An 18,508-nucleotide genomic window follows, 5' to 3' on the forward strand; every position below is an offset into this window, starting at 1 on the left:
GCATAAGCGATATGTGGGACATGGTGAAAAGTCTAGGCACAGGTAATATTTGAAGACATAAGAACTGAGAATTTCCTAACATTTACAAGAATCTACAAACCCCACGCAGAACAAATACAAAGTTAACAATGCCGGGGCAGAGTGAAATTACTGACAAACAAAAACAAAGAGAAAATCATAAAAGCAGTCAAATGAGGTAAAAAACATATTACCTTCCAACATACAACCATCAGATTAACACTTGGTTTTTTGACAGTTTTCAATAGAGAAAAAATTAACACCATAACAGAACAGAATAATGTCTTAAAAATTCTGAAAGAAAATAATTAAAAACCTAGAATTCTCTACCCAGCAAAAATAGGGGGCAATGAAACAATACTATAATACTCGATTAATCCAAAATAGGCAAAAAATGAGTGAAGAACATATAACTGGCAGGACAAGTAGAAAACAAAATAGTAAGATAAGAGATTTAAAGCCAAATATATCAGCAGCTACATTAAATGTAAATGGATTAAACACACCAATTAAAAGATGAAGTTTTCTTTGTGTATGTGTGTGTGTGTGTACATGCATATGAATAAACCATATGCCACTTTCAAGAGACACATTAATGAAAACTCACTTTGAGAAAAAAAATAAATGCAAAATAAATAAAAGTGGAAATGTAAACAGAGGAAGATTACTGCCCATTCAAGGGGAAGATCAGGAAGATCAGGGAAGAGTTACTTCATGGGCAGAGTTGGCATTTGACAGTGATAATACATCATATCCCTCTACTTTAAATACAGAAATAAAAGAAAAATCCATACAGGAGTCAAAAAGATGGGGATCAAAATATGAGCTTTATAATAGAGCTGACTTTGAAAACAGAGCTTGTCCTGCAGTCACAATTTGCCCTCTTATTTATCAAACTTTCCTTCCAAGTCTAGACCTTGGACTATCCCACCTGACAGGGAGTCTGCACAGATGACATGAATCCAGCCAGGTATAAGGAGAACCTTTTCACATCCCTAGAGCCCTTAGAGTAGGGGCTCAGAGAGTGATACCTCCAGACATTTGTCTAGAGATGGTTCTCAGCTTCAAATGCATGTTAGAGTCACCTGGGAAGCTTTAAATACTGCCAATGCCCAGGACACACACCAGACTACTGGGAAAGGATCTCCAAAGGCAGGATCCAGGTATTGTCGTTTTTTTTTTAAGCTCCTCAAGTGATTCCAATGTATCTCTCAGGTTGAAAACCACCATGTAAGGCAGACCTGGGCCCCTTTTAAAGTGTGTCTACTATAAGAAAGGTGACACAGGTACAGAAGAGAGGACATACACCTTCCAAACAGCATGAACCCAAAAGAAGAAACAAAATGTCTCATCCATACACATCAGTTTTTTTCCCTAATCTCTCCAATTAGATAATGCCTTCCTTTACCCTTGGGGAGAAATAAATAGAGGAATTATTGAAAGGGTGGAATTACCATCCCAATTCTGTTCTCTTCTCAGGAATGCAGTGGAAGCATTTGCCTTTGTGGTTGATATGGCTTTCAAGTTTGAATTTAATAGATGGATAAGTTTGCACATTAAAAAAAAATTGGAGGAACAGGGATAGAGGAACATTTTGAAGCAAGGATTTTTCCCTCTCAATGATCTTTTAGTGATCTTCTAAGCAATGAAGGAATGATTTTTAACAGTCCCAAGTGGAAAGTAAATGAAATGCCTAAACTGTGTTGGCTGAAATATGCCATCTTCTCCTAGCTCAGAACCTTTACACACACTGTTCTTATGCTGTTCCTATACTCTCTTACCCACCCCTCACCCAGTTAATAATTACTCATCCTTTAGATCTCAGGCTCTCAGCACTTTCTCTGATCCATGGACAAATTAAATTCCCCTGCCATATGCTCTCATGAGATCTAAAGCATATGTAATTATATATTTGTGATATGTCTGATTCTTCCAATAAACTATAAATTTCCAAGGACAGGAACCAGATCTGTTTTATTCTTTATTTTATTCCAGGATCCAGTCACAGTTGTTAAATATCTTTGAATAAGAGTCCAGGTCATTCATAGGCTACATAAAGCCTTAAAGTTGCAGATAAGGAAAGAATTTTTTAAAAAAAGAGGGAGAGAGAGAGAAAATGATGCCTTCATTAGAACTGGGAGTACTGGAGAGATTGAAAATGAAAATCAAATAAGGCTGCCAATCTTTGAGCAGGAATCAATTGCCCATTTTCATCCAACACAATCAACCATAGCATAAGTATACCCACTGGTCAAGAAACTTGTATAAGACAGTATAATTCTGAAAACTAGGCCTCAAAAAAGTCTCTTTGACCTTCTGCACTCATCCAGAGAGCATGCTGGGCCAACTGAGGGGGTAAAAAATAAAGACGACCAGAAGATTCTTCCTGCTCCAATGGCCAAAGCATAATAACTAATACCTATTCCAAATAATAATATTTCCGGGTAACAGTCTGGAGCATGACAGTAACTAACCATCAGGTTAACTATCTTATCTCAAAGGAGGAAAAAATGGTTAATGTGACATCAAATAAACACAGGGCACCAAACTCTGTGGCCAAGGTTCCCTCCAACAGCTGGTCAATAGCACGGCACTGAGTTGTCTGCTTGGAAAAACTGTCTCCACCTGGGCTGCCAAAACAATAAGCCAAATACTGGGACAGAAACAAGCGCCTGAATCTTGGAGAATATTTATGAAAATGAAAAAGGTGAACAAATAAAGTCAGTGGTAGAAAAACAATATGCAACTCACTTCCTTCTTGCCCCAAGCAAATCTGTTGCTTAAACAATAACAACAGAATCTAATCAGTAAACCCCTCAGCTGCCAAAATTATATAAGCAACTTGTCTGTTTAAAATGTCACGTTTCCCATCTGATATAAATATTCGCCTTCTGCTCCCATTCCTTAAGTGTAATACAAATCAGACGCAATCTAAAATTCACCCTGGCACAACTATTTCTTTTTTCTTTCCTTTCAAATGACCCAGATTGTGCATTATGAAAATTGTGAAGCTTGGTGGTCTTTTTGGTAATTGGAATAGATCACTGAAGCCTAGGTTGCTTTTTAGCCTTGGCTTTTCACATTATTTTACACCTGAGAAGGTACTGACTACCTCATGCAAGTCCACTGAGACTTGGTTCAGCCTCAGTAAGCTTTTATACACACAAATGCAAAACTACCTGTTATCTGATTTCCAGAAAAATCATACTAGTGAGACATTTCTTTGCAATTTTTTAAACAACAGAAACAGATGTGGTAAAAAAAAAAAAAAAAAAAAAACAACTTAAAAGATGGTTAAAGAGGGACTTCCCTGGTGGTACAGTGGTTGAGAATCCACCTGCCAATGCAGGGGACACAGGTTTGATCCCTGGTCCGGGAAGATCCCACATGCTGCAGAGCAACTAAGCCTGTGTGCCACAACTACGGAGCCTGCACTCTAGAGCCCATGAGCTACAACTACTGAGCCTGCCCACTGCAACTACTGAAGCCTGTGTGCTCTTGGGCCTGGGTGCCACAACTACTGAGCCTGCGTGCTGCAACTACTGGAGCCTGCACACCTAGAGCCTGTGCTGCGCAACAAGGGAAGCCACCGCAATGAGAAGCACATGCACCACAGCGAAGAGTAGCCCCCGCGCACCTCAACTAGAGAAAGACCCAACGCAGCCAAAAAAAAAAAAAAAAAAAAAGTTTAAAGAAAACAATGTGAAAATAATGGAAAAGGTAAGAAGACTAATTTAAAATATTGATACAACCAAAATCAGATTCGATGGCTATGCAGGATTATGTCAGTATACAGACCTTCTCATTACTGGCAGAAAGCAAGAAGTTTAAACCATCACAAAAATGTTCAACCTGTGCACTTCTGTGCCCTCCTATGAAATTAATTTTATGTTGTAAAGGTATACATGCAGACTCCAAGTATCATCCACATGAACTATATCAGAATCCCCTGGGGGTAGTGGTTAAAAATGCAGATCACTAGATGCCACAGAAGACCTTCTGAATTAGACTCTTTCTTAGGAACAGGACCCAGGAATCTGTTCCCTTTCCCCAAATCACCCAAAACCCAGAAACAGTGTGCTTGCTCCACAAATGTGGCTTCCTCATAAATCCTCAGCAATCCCTTCTAATCCAATCAGAGCCTCTAAACTGCTCTAATAAAGAAATTCAGAGCTGCCTAAGGCATTAAAGTTAAGAGAACCTCTGTGATTCTGTTAGATCTCTGATCTCCCTTGAACCAAGCAAGTATGGAAAAAAATCTGCGAAGTCTACTGGTTAATAGAGTGCTTGAGTAACAGAGCCTTCAATGGAGTAGTGTGCTGTTTGGAAGCAGAAAAGAAATGTTAATTGCTTCCAATTACCAAAGCCTCTCAAATTCAGGCAAACAGAGAAGCCAAAGCAGAGGCTCATACAGTCAGTTTACAGACAGTGGCCATCCCCCAACCAACTACACCCTGCACTTTAACTCCTGTGTGATTATAAAGAAGCCCCCTTCCCCAACAATAATGACCATAATCGCTGTTTATGACCACCTAAGGACTGTAAACAACAATCAAACACCAACAACCAAACCCCCATGGAAACTGCCCCTTCCCTAACATTCAACTAATTTTGAGATATTCTTGCATATTAAATTAGGAAGGAGAGTTTTCAAAACAAGTAACTCAAATTTTGAACATATTTCAAAGCCCCTTTGAGCAACAAAGGATACCTAGGCTTACACAGAAATATTAACCAAGAAAGGAAAAGGCCTCATCTACATAAACCTCAGGGAAAGCCCAAGAAAAAACATTCGCACTATATCTTTAGCTTTAATTGTTTGGTTTACATATTAATAAATATTTATAAAAGCAAAGATTTGGATTTTATTTTTTTGTTTATTTTATGATCAATTCTCATAATTTTTATGATTTTTATGATCAACTGATATTTTAAGTACCACTCAAAAATAATCTCAATTTACATGGTGCTTCTAAGAAATAAGGGTTTGACTTAAATGACTCTGAGACAATTATCCAAAAATCAATCACATGGTAAATGGGGGGGGTGGGAGGAAGAACTCCTTTCCTTCATTTAAGACCAAAGATGTTACAACCTTCAACAAGTTTTGTATGACCTTTCAGCTGAAATCTTTATTATCGAAAAAGAGACTGCAGGACTCCAGTTTTTCCTATCTCAGGGAAAGTAGAGGTACGGATTGCCCCCAAAAAAAGAAAGAAAGAAAAGAAAAGCTGTCTAAAGTCTTATTTGTAGTTTCAAGAAAGAGGTCAAGCAGTGTAGAAAGGAAACAGAAAGCATACTCTTACTCATCTGGGGCTTAATGTCTTCATCCAAGTCCAAATCTTCTAAATCAAGGAAGTTGTCTACCTAGAAAAGGATTAACATCATCTTTATGCAAATTAGACCTAGAGAAAAATATGCAATTAAGAATCAGTGAATCCACTTCCACAACACTCAAGTGAGTAAATGAATCTCCTTTTCTCATTAACTTTTGAGTCCCAGATAGAGACCTTTGTGTTCACTGTGCTTTCCCAGTGACATCTGAAAGAAGCACTAAATCTGGAAGTTGGCCCGGATTTCTTGGGCACCACAGTAAGATCTCTATACTGAAAGGGAAAAAACAGTCTGGGAAGTTTTTGAAAAGTTTTTGTTCCTGATTCAGAATATATACCACCATCAAGACAGTCTAAAACAATGTTTCTGTTTTTTGGTTTTGTTTTATTGCTTTTGCTCCTCAAGCAAATGATGGTGGTGGGTCTGGCTATTCTCACAACAGTGTGCTTTAAATTCCAAAGAGAGAGTAGAAACTAAAGAAAGCAGGGAAGAAGGTTCATTCAAGACAAAATCATCCTGCCCCAGGTAATCACAAGAGAGGTGAACAGGGCAAAAAATCAAGTGTTCTCTCTTTTGAGCAAATAAAACTGAAAATTACTTCAAAGGTAAAAAGCAGAGCAAATGACCTTTACAGACAGTAGCAGCATTTCAATGTTGCTTTCCACTGCAAGCTGACAATGAGACATTTTAGATTAACAAAATGGTAACACTTCAGACATGAACCAATTTATCTCAGGTGAATATCAAAGAGTTTGAATAAACAAATGATTTCACCACTGGCAGGAAGGCAGATCTAGTAAAGGCATGATGTCAAAATGCCTTTTATGCTTATGACCTAAAACATGTACATAACAAAATACCGTCAAATTATAAATTTAGATCTCATCATTGGAATTCAAAACACAGCCTGGGTCTTTCTTCCCCACTCTCTACCTGCCAGACCATGGCTTGTAGCTTCCATTACTTGGAAGTACATAACTACAGTTATTTTTTGACTTCCAAGGGACAGCAAAAATTTATCTTCCATATGATGGTTTCAGTACTAAAACTTGAAAATCTGTTATATTGTCATTTCTCTTAATTAACGGTATATGTTCAAGGGGACGAGAGTCATGTTTCTCTACTGAAGCACCCCTTCCACTTGTAAAGCTTTGAGGAAAAAAGATCCAGAACCCAGGCAACCAAGGACAGTTTAAGATAATCAAACACCACTTTTTCTTTTTAAAGCATATGGACAAAATCTGCTGAATTCTCCAAATTTGTATGACAGACAGCAAATGAGTCCTGTGAGGTTTTTGTTGTTTTTATGCTCTTTCTGGGTTTTGCCCATGGAATAAAATCGAATCATGCCTTACCTTCACCTTTCCTGCCCGATTCAGATCACCTTGAAAGGAACTGCCAACTTTTTGGCCTTCATCCATCACTATCTGGGAAAACAAACAAACAAACAAAAAACATTGAGGACATATTGATGGGAACATGAAACAAGTCAAAATAAAGGAGCTGATCTTGTAGCCCTTCAGGCACTAAAATCCCCTTTCCGTTTTCTGTTAATTAGCTATGCGTGACAAACCATGACACCTTAGTGACAGCAGATTCACTAAGTCATAGCAGCCATCAGGGAATAGGTTCCAGGAGGTCTGACTTCTACTTCTGTCTTCTAGACTCATCTACAGTGTAACCTAGGCTAAATTATTTAACCTCAATTTTTTCATGTGTAAAATATAACACTCCGCACCTCATTACCCCAGCTCCCGTCCCATCCCATCCCAATGAGCCTCTGAAGGACAAATCAGAGAATGCTAATACAACATTTTCAAGTCACTAGGAAAAAATACCGTGGAACAATTCTTTGCCTCTCACACACTGGTTAAAGACTCAATAGAAAATGTAATTCCAATTGCCAATGATGGCCAGTAGACAGTGAATCCTCTAGAAAGAAAAGTTCTTGTCCCATAATCACCCCACTGGAAATAAGTTATAGAATTAAAGAATTATAGCCCTTCGCTGTATATAAACACACTTCTAACATGGAGATTTTTCTCCCTTGCATAAAACCATAATCTCATATACAATTCTGTCCACAATATCACAGGGAATACACGATGAGATAGAAAGTAGAAACTCAAATGGCTTAAAAAATAGAACAGCTTCCACTAGGATTCCTTGATAGTTAAAAACCATAGCTAAAGATAATGTGAATATAGTCTATGAAGTCTTGAAGATTAGGAAGAGAGCATCTAACATTTATTTATTGACCAAATCTTGGAAGAACCAAGGTAACATATTCTACTTTAAGTCTGAAGGACATGAATTCAGGACAGGTAAAAGAAACTCTCATTTACACAGAGAATTATAAAAAGGAACTCTTTTGTCCCAGAGGACAAGCTAAAATATAGACATAATTTCAAGAAAAATCTGTAGATGGCAGATCCTTAAGAGGTTTTTAACAAAAATTAGGGATAATTAAGTTACTATCATAAAAGTTGGCTGTTGAAATCATGAAATCTAATGATGATTTTCATTAAAGTATCCCAAAGGCACTCCTTCTAAAATTAGGAGTCTGAGTTACTGATCCAATAGCTGTCCGATGTTTCTTATTATGGTCTCTTTCTTTTTTTAAATTCATGATGAATTTTCTTTTCTCTGTTTCTGTAAATGTGCTATCGTATTACCTGTTCCTCTTCTGAACACTGTGACGAAGTATGAAGAAAGACGGCTTTATTGCTAAGATGGTGATCATTTGGTTCATTTCTCTGAGTAAATTTTACTGAAGGAAAATTGTTTTCTGAAGAATTGGTTCCAAAGGCTCCTCTTTTGGTCACATTATCTGAAATGATATTAGAAAACACCCACCACATCCAGTCTAGTTTATTTTGTGTTTATTGAGAATCTTTCTTCCAAACAAAAAAAATACTTTTCAAAAAAATCTACAAACTGAATGCTTGAAGCATTAAACACTCTTATTTCTAAAAATGCATAGAAAGATAACACTATTTCATTCACTATTCAACAAATATTTATAAGTTTGTATCCAGCACTGTTCTCAGCCATTGTTAAGAGGTCAATAATGTATTTGCAAGACTCTTGGACATTACCGATCTCATTTTTTTTCTAAATTTGAGGGTTTTTTTAAAAAATATGGAGGCAATGTATGGATGATTTTAGAAAATTTGTAAAAGAAAAAGATTAAAATTAGAATATCACTCATAATCCTACAAGACAGAAAAGCTGCAACAAAATTTTTTCAGTGGCTATTTTTCTCATTTTTTATCTATTCACCCATAAACTTCTAAAAGTCAACTGGAATTGTACTGTACATACCATATTATAAGTCAGCTTGAGAGCAATGTTTTTTCATACTATTGCATATTCTGCATAATTTTAATGATTACAGAGAATTCCAGTGTATATATTTAACATAGTTTATTTAACCAATTCTTATTCTCAACTATTTAAAACTATAAACAATGAATACGTTTGTGCTAAATCTTTGCACGTTCATGATTATGTCCTTAGGATAAGGAAAGAGTCTAAGATTCATCCTGAATTAAGAGAAAATTATAACATGATGACATTAACAGAAATGTGGGTGACAAATTCAGATGAGAGAGAATGAATTAACCTTTGTCCATGCTGTATTTGAGGTGCCAGTGGAAACTGTGAGGGAAATGTCCCAGAGGCAGCTGCAAATGTAGGCTAAAATGTGGGAGAGAGATCACAGCGATAGGTAAAGAGCTGGTAGTTGATTACACTGGGGCGGTGGTTTAAGCCATAAAATTATTTTTAATATTAGCAGCAATATTAAAATAAATAAGAGTTAACACTTACTTGAGGGTCAGACTGTCTTTTATTATGCATCTCATAAATCTCATTTAAGCCTCACAACAACCCTAGAGGTACGTACTATTAGTATCCCCATTTTACAGGTGAAGAAACCAAGGCCTACAGAGAGATTAAATAATTTGTTCAAAGTTACACAGCTGGTAAGTAGCAGAGTGGGGATGTGAACCCAGGCCTTCCTAATCCAGCACTCACTGCTGTGCAACTTAGAATAGTACAGTACATGAATGGAAAGGGTTCTTAGAGAATAGAAGAATAAAGCAGAAAAAAAAAAAGAAATTTTGAAAAGCCCAGAAAGGAGACAAAGAAGAAAAGTTTACAACAGTACAAGAAGAACCCAGGGAGCATGGCACATACTAAAACTAGAACTCCCTTGGTGCAAATGACAATAGCAAAACACAGGAATCTACTTCAAGGATCACTAGAAGAGTGACTAAGGGGTTCAAAAGAGGCCAAGCGGCAGAAATCAAGCTACTGTCAGATTAGGGCACCCTGTTCCATCCCCTTACAATACTCCACCATGGAAAGATTCTGGAGACATGGGTTTATTTGTGAACAACCTGGGCAGGTATCTAACTGAAGGGGTTACAAAACAGCCTAACCCACCAAAGTGGCATGTTTGTTTCTCTAGAGCCACTGGTTCCATGGCTTCAAAATCGGTAAAGATTCTTGTTGTTCTAATGATCTCGGCCTGGTGCAAGGCAGCCAGAATCCTCTGTTTGCTTCTGAATACCTCATCATTGGTAGAATTAAGACTTGTAGGGGGACTTCCCTGGTGGCACAGTGGCTAAGAATCCGCCTGCCAAAGCAGGAGGCACGGGTTCAGGCCCTGGTCCAGGAAGATCCCACATGCCGCAGAGCAACTAAGCCCGTGCGCCACAACTACTGAGCCTGCACCCTAGAGCCTGTGAGCCACAACTACTGAAGCTCACGCGCCTAGAGCCTGTGCCCCGCGACAAGAGAAGCCACCGCAGTGAGAAGCCTGCGCGCCGCAACTAGAGAAAGCCCGCGCGCAGCAACAAAGACCCAACGCAGCCAAATAAATAAATAATTTATTTTTAAAAAAAGAAAAAAAAAGACTTGTAGGGATATCTATAGGACATTAACACAGAAATACTGTTGGGGAGCAGAGATAAGGTAGCCTAGCCTATAATACAGCATTAGCTCAGTAAGCCAGAGAGGGAAAACACAAATATTTAATGCGCCACTTTTTCTTTCAAAGGGATTTATTAGCAAACACCACCAGCTCAGGCCAGCTCTCTCTACTGCCTCCTGCACCAGTACCCATCTAATTAGCTACTACTGGGACGGGTGACCCCTGCCTTGTGCCACAACGAATCCCTGCAAACTCTGATATGAAGCACTCACCTTGGCTGCTGGGGGTGGAGGGGCTGAGGGTCTCAGTCAGGAAGGTGATGGGAGGGTTACAGGAACACTGCTGAGTAACCAGGACGATGCCAGGCCACAGAAGTGAGGACAAAATGGTCTTAGGACTTACCCTCCCTGACTTCTTCCTCTTTTACAGCCACAATTATGGCTGTAAAATCATCAGTCCTGGGGCAGAGACAAGCCGTGGCAGCAGCATGGAGCAAGACAGGCATGGAGGTGCTTGGAAACAGGAGTGAGGAGGAATGAAAGGTTCTTCAAACTTCATCACAGTTAGAGGCAAGCAGACTTCCAGGGGCTCCCTGCCATTCCTCAGTGCCCCGTTCTAATAAGAGGCGGAACAGTTTCAGTTCTCCTTGCTTATCCTTTAAGTCTAGCACAACCTAAACCTAGTATTTCCTGAGAAAATACCGTGTACTCAGCACAACACTACTGTAATAATCTACTGACTTACATACTTGAAAACCACAGTGATGTCTGGGAAGAACAGATGTTCCATAAGGACAAGTTCTGTTTGTTCTTATAATCACTCAGTGCACTCCTCTGCCATTTCCAATAAAACACCAGGTTATGTGACAAATAACCAGATGAAACTCCTTCAAAATAAAGAGCAAAACGTAATGAAGTCCCAGCTTCTGATGCTGACGTGGAACGATGGTTGAGGTCTCAGATCTAACACAGTTTCTTGTTTACTCTTTCAAAACTTTGTCCTTTCATAAACATAAAGCTTTCATTTTTAAAATATGGAAAGATTCAGAAAAGAACTTGTTCCCTCTCTGACTGAACCTACAGTTTAAGACTCCTTTCTAAACCTTGAAAGCAGTTTCACAAGAGTAAGTACTATTTCACTCCAAAGGCCCCGAAGTGCTTCTTACAAATGCTTTTATCATTTTTTTAAAAAACAGCAAAAAAAAAAATCTCTTGGCAGCAGAAGATAGGAAAAAAGTTCTTTTTCAATATGATAATGACAAAATGGCAGATGTTGGCACAGCCCAGAATCCAAAGTGGCCTAAAGTCTGATTAGAGTGCCAGATGCTGCTTCCCAGAGTTATCCTGGTGGCCATCCAAACATGCCACCCAAGTGTGCGTTTCATCTTCTTCTGTTTCTACTTTTCATCAGAGTCCTTTTCTACCTTTTCATCTTATCCCTAATGTTCCTTGCTTTGAAATAAGTGCCAGACATAATACACTTTGGAAATCTAACAGCAACATTTCAGAGAACAAGTCGGTTACTGAGACCTGAAAGAGTGTTTCTTTGGGCATTTCTGAGTCAAAACTTCAATACACATGAAACAAAGGTTTTTGCTAAAGGTTTCATTATTCTGAAGCAATGGAATTCCAATTTTCTTTTGATACCAAACAGACAAGTTTCCAACAGATCTCCCTTACAAGGTCACCAACTACACCTACAATGTCTAATTTCAGGCCAAAGAAAAAGGTTACACTCCTGCAAAAGGTTGAAACTATGGACGCCTTGATAAACACCAATCATAAATTGACTGTACATCTTCCAGAGGAAAGCGGTCAGTTTCAGAGAACTCGGTTTTGAAAGAAACTTTTCAAAAATTCAAATTCATCCATTCAAAGGCCAGACTAGTGTCCATGAGCTGAGAAGAAAGTTTACACTTACAGGGAAGTTCTCACAGATCAATACAACCAACATCAGAATTCATGACCTAATTCTCCCAGCAACACCTGAGTGTCTGTTCTTCTGCACCATGGTCAACAGAAATACAAATCAAGAGTGTGTTCTGAGTTGTGAAGAGATACTGAATATGTTGCTAAGGAGAAAAGAAAAATTCATGGGGGGGAAATTCTGTGCAACACTGGGTAGTTGCCAAAAACCTCCTGCCAAGAGCATAGGGGATAAGCAATCATGCTTATAACAAGACTGGGTACTTTGAAAGTCAGGGGGGTGATTTTCATATCATACTCTAGCCTAAAGCAATGTTGCCCTGGACAATATTTGCTCTTCATTTGCCCAGCCAAACTACTTCACTCCACTGCTTCTTGATCACATACTCCTTGGTATATGGCCTCCCCTGGAGCGACAGTCATTAGGATTAAATAAGCAATTTAAAAAGCAATCAATCATAAATCAGAATAAGTCCAAAGAAGCTAAATTCAGCAGACAAATGTTGTGTCTAAATTCCCTTTGCAGTGGTCTGAATTCCAACTGTTTCATGTTCTTCACTGGAAAGGGCACAGGGAGGAGAGGATTACCTTAGCCTGGCCGGTCAGGAATAATTGTACTTTCCCCGAGGCTGGATGATAATTGACTCATTACTCATAGACATAGCTCTCCAGCTGCCAAGACACAAATGCACAACCCTAGCTCAGAAAAAAAAAAAAAAAGTGTGTCAAAAGTCCAAGATGAGGGACACAATAGCAGTAAGTTGACATTTTTGAAATGTCCAGTGTTAGGCACTCACAGAGAGAAAAAAAAAAGTGAGGAAAGTGTAAAGTTGCTGTAAGTCTATTTTCAGGGAGAAAAGCTGAGTGGTAGTTGAGTTATGCAACTTATTCAACCCACAGGTTGTATCGTGGGCATCAACTATGTGCAAAGTGACCCAAGATGGGTAAGACCCAGTCCCTGCCCTCATGGAGTCTACAAACTAAGAAGTTTAGCCAGTTATGCAAACCACCCAAATAGAACACAACTAACGCAGAGGATATAAGGGAGCACAAAGTTAGAGAAGGGTGAAATCACAATTGGTTTGGGAGAATCACAGAAGGCTTCATATAGGAATGGGGAGTCTGAGCTGGGCTTTGAAAGACGGCTACGATTTCAGCAGGTGAGCCCAGTAAGGAGGTATCCCACAAAGGGAAAACTGCACAAACAAAGCTCCCAAGGCGGGAAACACGTGGGGCCTGAGGAAGAACCACCATGTATTCCAGGAAGGCAGGAGCACATATTCTGTGATGCATGGAAGGGCTGCTATTTGCAGGGCTTGACAAAAACTCTGTACTATACCAAGGCCCTTGGGAGTCATAACTAGAGCTGTGCTCTAAGATGAAATGGATGGAATGCGGCAGAGTGGTTCAGACACTTTCATACTAGAAAGTATGGCGCTACTGTGGCAATCCAGGTGAGAAGTAAAGGGAGCCCTGGCGATGGATTTAAGAAAGGGGAAAAGAGCTCACAAAGTGGGTTCTTTTTGTGTTTCTAGAACAGTAATGAAGACACTATCTCCAAGCGGTTATGTTTCCTCCCTCTAGATATCTCAGAATGTTCACTTTATCTTCCCATGACAATCTGTATTATTCTTTTAATTTGGCATGCCCCAGATAACTTAAAAACAACAACCACAACTAAACAATCTCTGTGATGGTGGCAGTAGATATTACAGCATGCTTGCAACCTGTCAAATGGATTACATGTTGGTGCAAAGAGGCCACACATATCATCCCATAAGATAAACTCACCTTCCCAACTGCTTTAGTCAAGGCCACGGAAGGGAGCTGGTCCAGCGTGGGAGCAGATGCAGTGTATTTGAGCACAGCTTCCCTGAGTTCCCAGAATGCCTAACAGGGTGACACCTGTTGGTGACACTGTCTACACAAAGTAGGATCTTGTTTCTTTATTGTATCACTGTCCTTGTCTACTTAAAAATTTCAAGGCTATGCACGAATGGTTTATTTTCTTAATAGGAAATATTTATGACAAGCAGCATCCTCCTAGTTCTTCAGCCAAACCCAGAGTCATGAGGCCATATGCTCATCCAGTGAAGCACTCAGGTAAGGATCTAGGTATCCATGAATAGTAGCTCCACCTCTCCATAGCTTTAGTGAGGTGTATTTATAGAATTCACTTAAGTGTACAATTCAATAATTTTTAATAAATATATAGAGTTGTCCAACCATCACCACAATTACATTTTTAGATCATTTCCATCGCCCCAAAGAGTCCCAGGTGCTCATCTGTAGCCACTCCCCATTTACTGTCAAACACAGGCAGCCACTAATCTACTTTTTATAACTAAAGATATGCCTTTCCTAGACATTCCATATAAATACAATCACATGATACATGGTCTTTTGTACCTGACTTCTCTACTTAGAATGACATCTTTGAGGGTCATCCATGTTGTAGTATATATCAGTATTTCACTCCTTTTTATTGTCAAAAACTATTCCATTACCGGGATAGACCACATTTTGTTTTTCCATTCACCAGTTAATGGACATTTGGATTGTTTCCACATTTGGTACCCCCTTGATTCTAATACTGAGTTGAATCCAAAGACCGCCAGCACTAATCCAATTCCATGCGGTGCCACGACATGCTGAAATCAACACAAAGGCCAACCACAGAGTTCCAGCTTCCCTTCACAACCCAACAAGGGGAAAAATGCATACAGTAATTGAAGCTACAACTCTCATCATCTTATTGTCTCATATGGTCACAGCCTTAGAAACATGATCCTGTTTTCTTCTTCAAATGTATCTGAAATCATCTGCAATTACCTTTCTTAATTGTCCGTGCTCTATCTCTTCCCACTAAAATGTAAGCCTAAGGAGAATAGGGACCTCTCCAACAGAAACTTACTCACAATTCCTGAAAGGGAAAATGTTGTTTCCCCATTCCCAAGGACATGTAATGATTAAGACTGAAAGGTAGACTGACAGACTACACTTCATCCAGTGAGCTCACTGTGTGCTTAGCACCACACTAGGCTGGAAGACTAGGAATTGGGAAGGTTAAAGGCCATGACTTCTGCCTACGAGAAATAGAAGCTATCCCCTTAAAACTTTTACTCACTCAAAGACATAACATTCTGCATATCTTTCAGCCAGCATTTCCATGTCTAAGAATTTATCCAAAAAAATAATTAAATATGTGGGCAAAGATTTCACTACAAAGCCAAAAATGTCTGATCTATTCCCCTGAAAACTTTTACTTAATCAAGGCCTTACATTTTTTCATATCTTTGAACCAGCATTTCCATGTGTAAAAATTTATCCAAAGGCCATAAATAAGAAGGGTGCAAAAATGTAGCTACCAAAAATTAATACTAATACAGCCAAAGTCATTACAAGGACCTACAAGGCTATCCATGCCTCATCCACCCCCACCTCCACACTCCCTGACCTCAGCTTCTCCTCCTCTCACCCCTGCTCAGGCCACTCTGGTCACTCTGGCCTCCTCGTTATTCCCGAACCAGGCCGGGCACTGCTGTCACTAGGCCTCTGTACTAGTTGCTCCCTTGGCCTCAAATGCTTTTTCCTCAAGTCTCTGCAGGCTTAATTCCCTCTCTTCCTTCCAATCCTCACTCAGATTTTACCTTCCCATGGAAGCCTAACCAGATCACCCTACATAAAATTGCAACCTTACACCCCTGCTACTAGCACTCATGATCCTCCATACTCTGCTCTGTATTCTTTTTCTTTCCCAGAGAAATTACTATTTTCTAACACAGATATTTTTCTTATTTGTTGTGTTTATTGTTTGTTGTCTATCTCCCCCTTACAGGATGCAAATTCCCTGAAGATAATGATCTTTGTCTCTTTTGTTCACTTATGTGAACAGCACTTCACACATACTAAGTGTTCAATGAGCATTAACTGTATGAATGAGGACGTGCAATATAACATCATTTATAGAAGCAAAAAATTCGAAATAACCTGTGTTCAACAAAAAGGATGACTAAATAAATAATGGCCTATCCATACAATTACATACAATGCAGTCATGAAAAATACTGTTAAATAACCAAATTTATTGACATGGAAAGATGTTCATAACATAATGTTATATGAAAAAGCAAGTTACAAAAAGAGTATATAGTATGATCACACTGTTACGAAATAATTATAATAAATTTGCTGAATATATAAATGAATGAAACTATTAGGTTGAGCCCTTACTATAATTCAGGTACTATTAATATAAACAAACATCTATGTGTATGTGTGTTTTATAGATATATAATTATTCTTTTTTTTTTCGCGGTACACAGGCCTCTCACTGTTGTGGCCTCTCCCGTTGTGGAGCACAGGCTCCAGACGCACAGGCTCAGCGGCCATGGCTCACGGGCCCAGCCGTTCTGTGGCATGCAGGATCTTCCCAGACTGGGGCACGAACCCGTGTCCCCTGCATCGGCAGGCGGACTCCCAACCACTGCGCCACCAGGGAAGCCCAGATATATAATTATTTAATCCTAAGAATAAGCCTATGAGGTAGAGCCTATTACAACCATTTTATAGATAATAAAACTGAAGCTCAAAGATATTAAATAACTTTCCTAAGACCACCTAATTTGGAAGTAGCAGAGCTTAGGTTCAAATCCTGGTTGTCACCAAGTCTATATTCTTAACTAATAATTGTATACATATATAAATATTAATCAACAGAAAAATTCAGTAAGGATATATAATACACCCATGGTTTATCTCTAAGACACGGGATTATGGCTTTATTAATTAGATATAGGTTTGCCTACGTGAAACAGATACCCAAAGTAACAATCAGTTAAACAAGATGGAAGTCTATTTCTCACTCATGCAATAGTACAGGTGTAGATAATTCAGGGCTAATATGGTTGTTCTGCTCCACAAAGTCATCCTAGAACCCAGGCTCCTTCTATCTTTCTGCTCTGCCGTTCCTAAGACACAAACTTTCTCCACGTAATCCGGCATGAAGCACTACAACAACCTTGCTCCAAGCAAGAGTATGAAGAAAGAGAAAGAAGCCTGGACATCTATTTCCCTCTGTTACTAGTGAAGGCGTGGTTTAAGCTACTATATCAAGGAAACATCAAAATAGAGCAGCTGAAATAAGAATTTTATTTCTCATGTAACAATTAAGGGCAGGTAGACAGGCTCTGTTCCATGAGATGACCCAGGGATCCAGGCTGGTGGGGTTCTCTACCATCCTCAGCACATGGCTTCCACCTTTGGGTCTAAGGAGTTGCTCTAATGACTGCCTAGTTCCTGCCAGGGGAAATGGAATTAAAAGAGTCCAGGGCACGTTTCTTAAGGATTTGACCCAGAAGTTACACATATCAGTTCCCCTCACTTCTTACTGGCACATACTTAGTCAAATGGCTATACCCAACTGCAAGGGAGATTGAGAAATGTAATCTTCATTCTGAATGACCACAGAGTAGTTAAAATTTTTACTGCTGCAGAAAGAGTATGTTTTTTGTTTTGCTGTATATGTGTATATGCATGTGTTTTGGTGCCTCTCTGTATTTTCTAATTTTCCTACCATGAACAAAAAAATAAACATTCATTTGTAGAGGTGAAAAGCATTTTCTTCAAACCCTCAATCCAGTGAGAACACATACATGCATTTCCTTCCTCCTTAAGAAGTCTTTCCTAGAAATATCAAAGAAAAATATACATATACATATATGATATTTTATATTTACATTTTTTAATATTTTGGATTCATGTTTCCGTTAATATTTAACTTTGAGGTCCCTCTTTTAAATCATCGTTACCCCAATCATAAAATTTTACACTTGAGTAAATTTTTTAAACTTACAAAGTATCCTCATGGATGAAATACAGAGCAGAAAAGTTACCAAAAGCACAAAATTATTGGAGGGGCATTTCCTAGAAGTACGTGCAACAAGATGCCTTCATAGCCCAGGTGGTCTCCCAAGTCTCTTGCCTGTGCACTCGCTAATGGCAAAACACTCAGATACTCTTCTGGCAACAGTAGAAGTAGACAGATTTCCCTGTGATTGGGTAACTTTGGCCTGCAGACACATGCACTATAATCCTTCAGACTTGGGACAGAATATATGCTGAACCAAAGCCCACCCTAAAATTCTGTAAGCTATTATATCCTAGCCTCTGTATGAGAGATTAGCAAGATCAAAGTAAAACCATTCCTGTAGTGCTTTGCTTTGGTAACACAGATACTAAAATTGGAACAATACAGAGAAGATTAGCACGGCCCCTGCGCAAACATGTCGCA

At 39.0% G+C, this 18,508-nt stretch overlaps 1 protein-coding gene across 4 annotated transcripts in view; it reads right to left on the minus strand.

The window, feature by feature from the left end:
* IFTAP (intraflagellar transport associated protein) overlaps nt 1-18,508 on the minus strand; it is a 59,617-nt gene that overhangs the window by 13,942 nt on the left and 27,167 nt on the right. For 3 of the 4 annotated variants that reach the window (XR_013810988.1, XR_013810989.1, XM_079708200.1), the window contains exons 3-5: nt 8,028-8,182; nt 6,708-6,779; nt 5,319-5,385 (exon numbers count right to left, since the gene is read on the minus strand). Coding sequence is in view for 2 of the 4 variants with exons in the window: in XM_079708200.1 (XP_079564326.1) it covers nt 5,319-5,385; nt 6,708-6,779; nt 8,028-8,182 (294 nt within the window). In the remaining 2 variants the exon portion in view is untranslated. The remainder of the gene's footprint in view (nt 1-5,318; nt 5,386-6,707; nt 6,780-8,027; nt 8,183-18,508) is intronic. The other variant, XM_079708201.1, reaches the window with a different exon arrangement.

This window comes from Hyperoodon ampullatus (genome assembly GCF_949752795.1).
Source record: "Hyperoodon ampullatus genome assembly, chromosome: 7".
In the NCBI taxonomy this organism is placed as follows: domain Eukaryota; kingdom Metazoa; phylum Chordata; class Mammalia; order Artiodactyla; family Ziphiidae; genus Hyperoodon; species Hyperoodon ampullatus.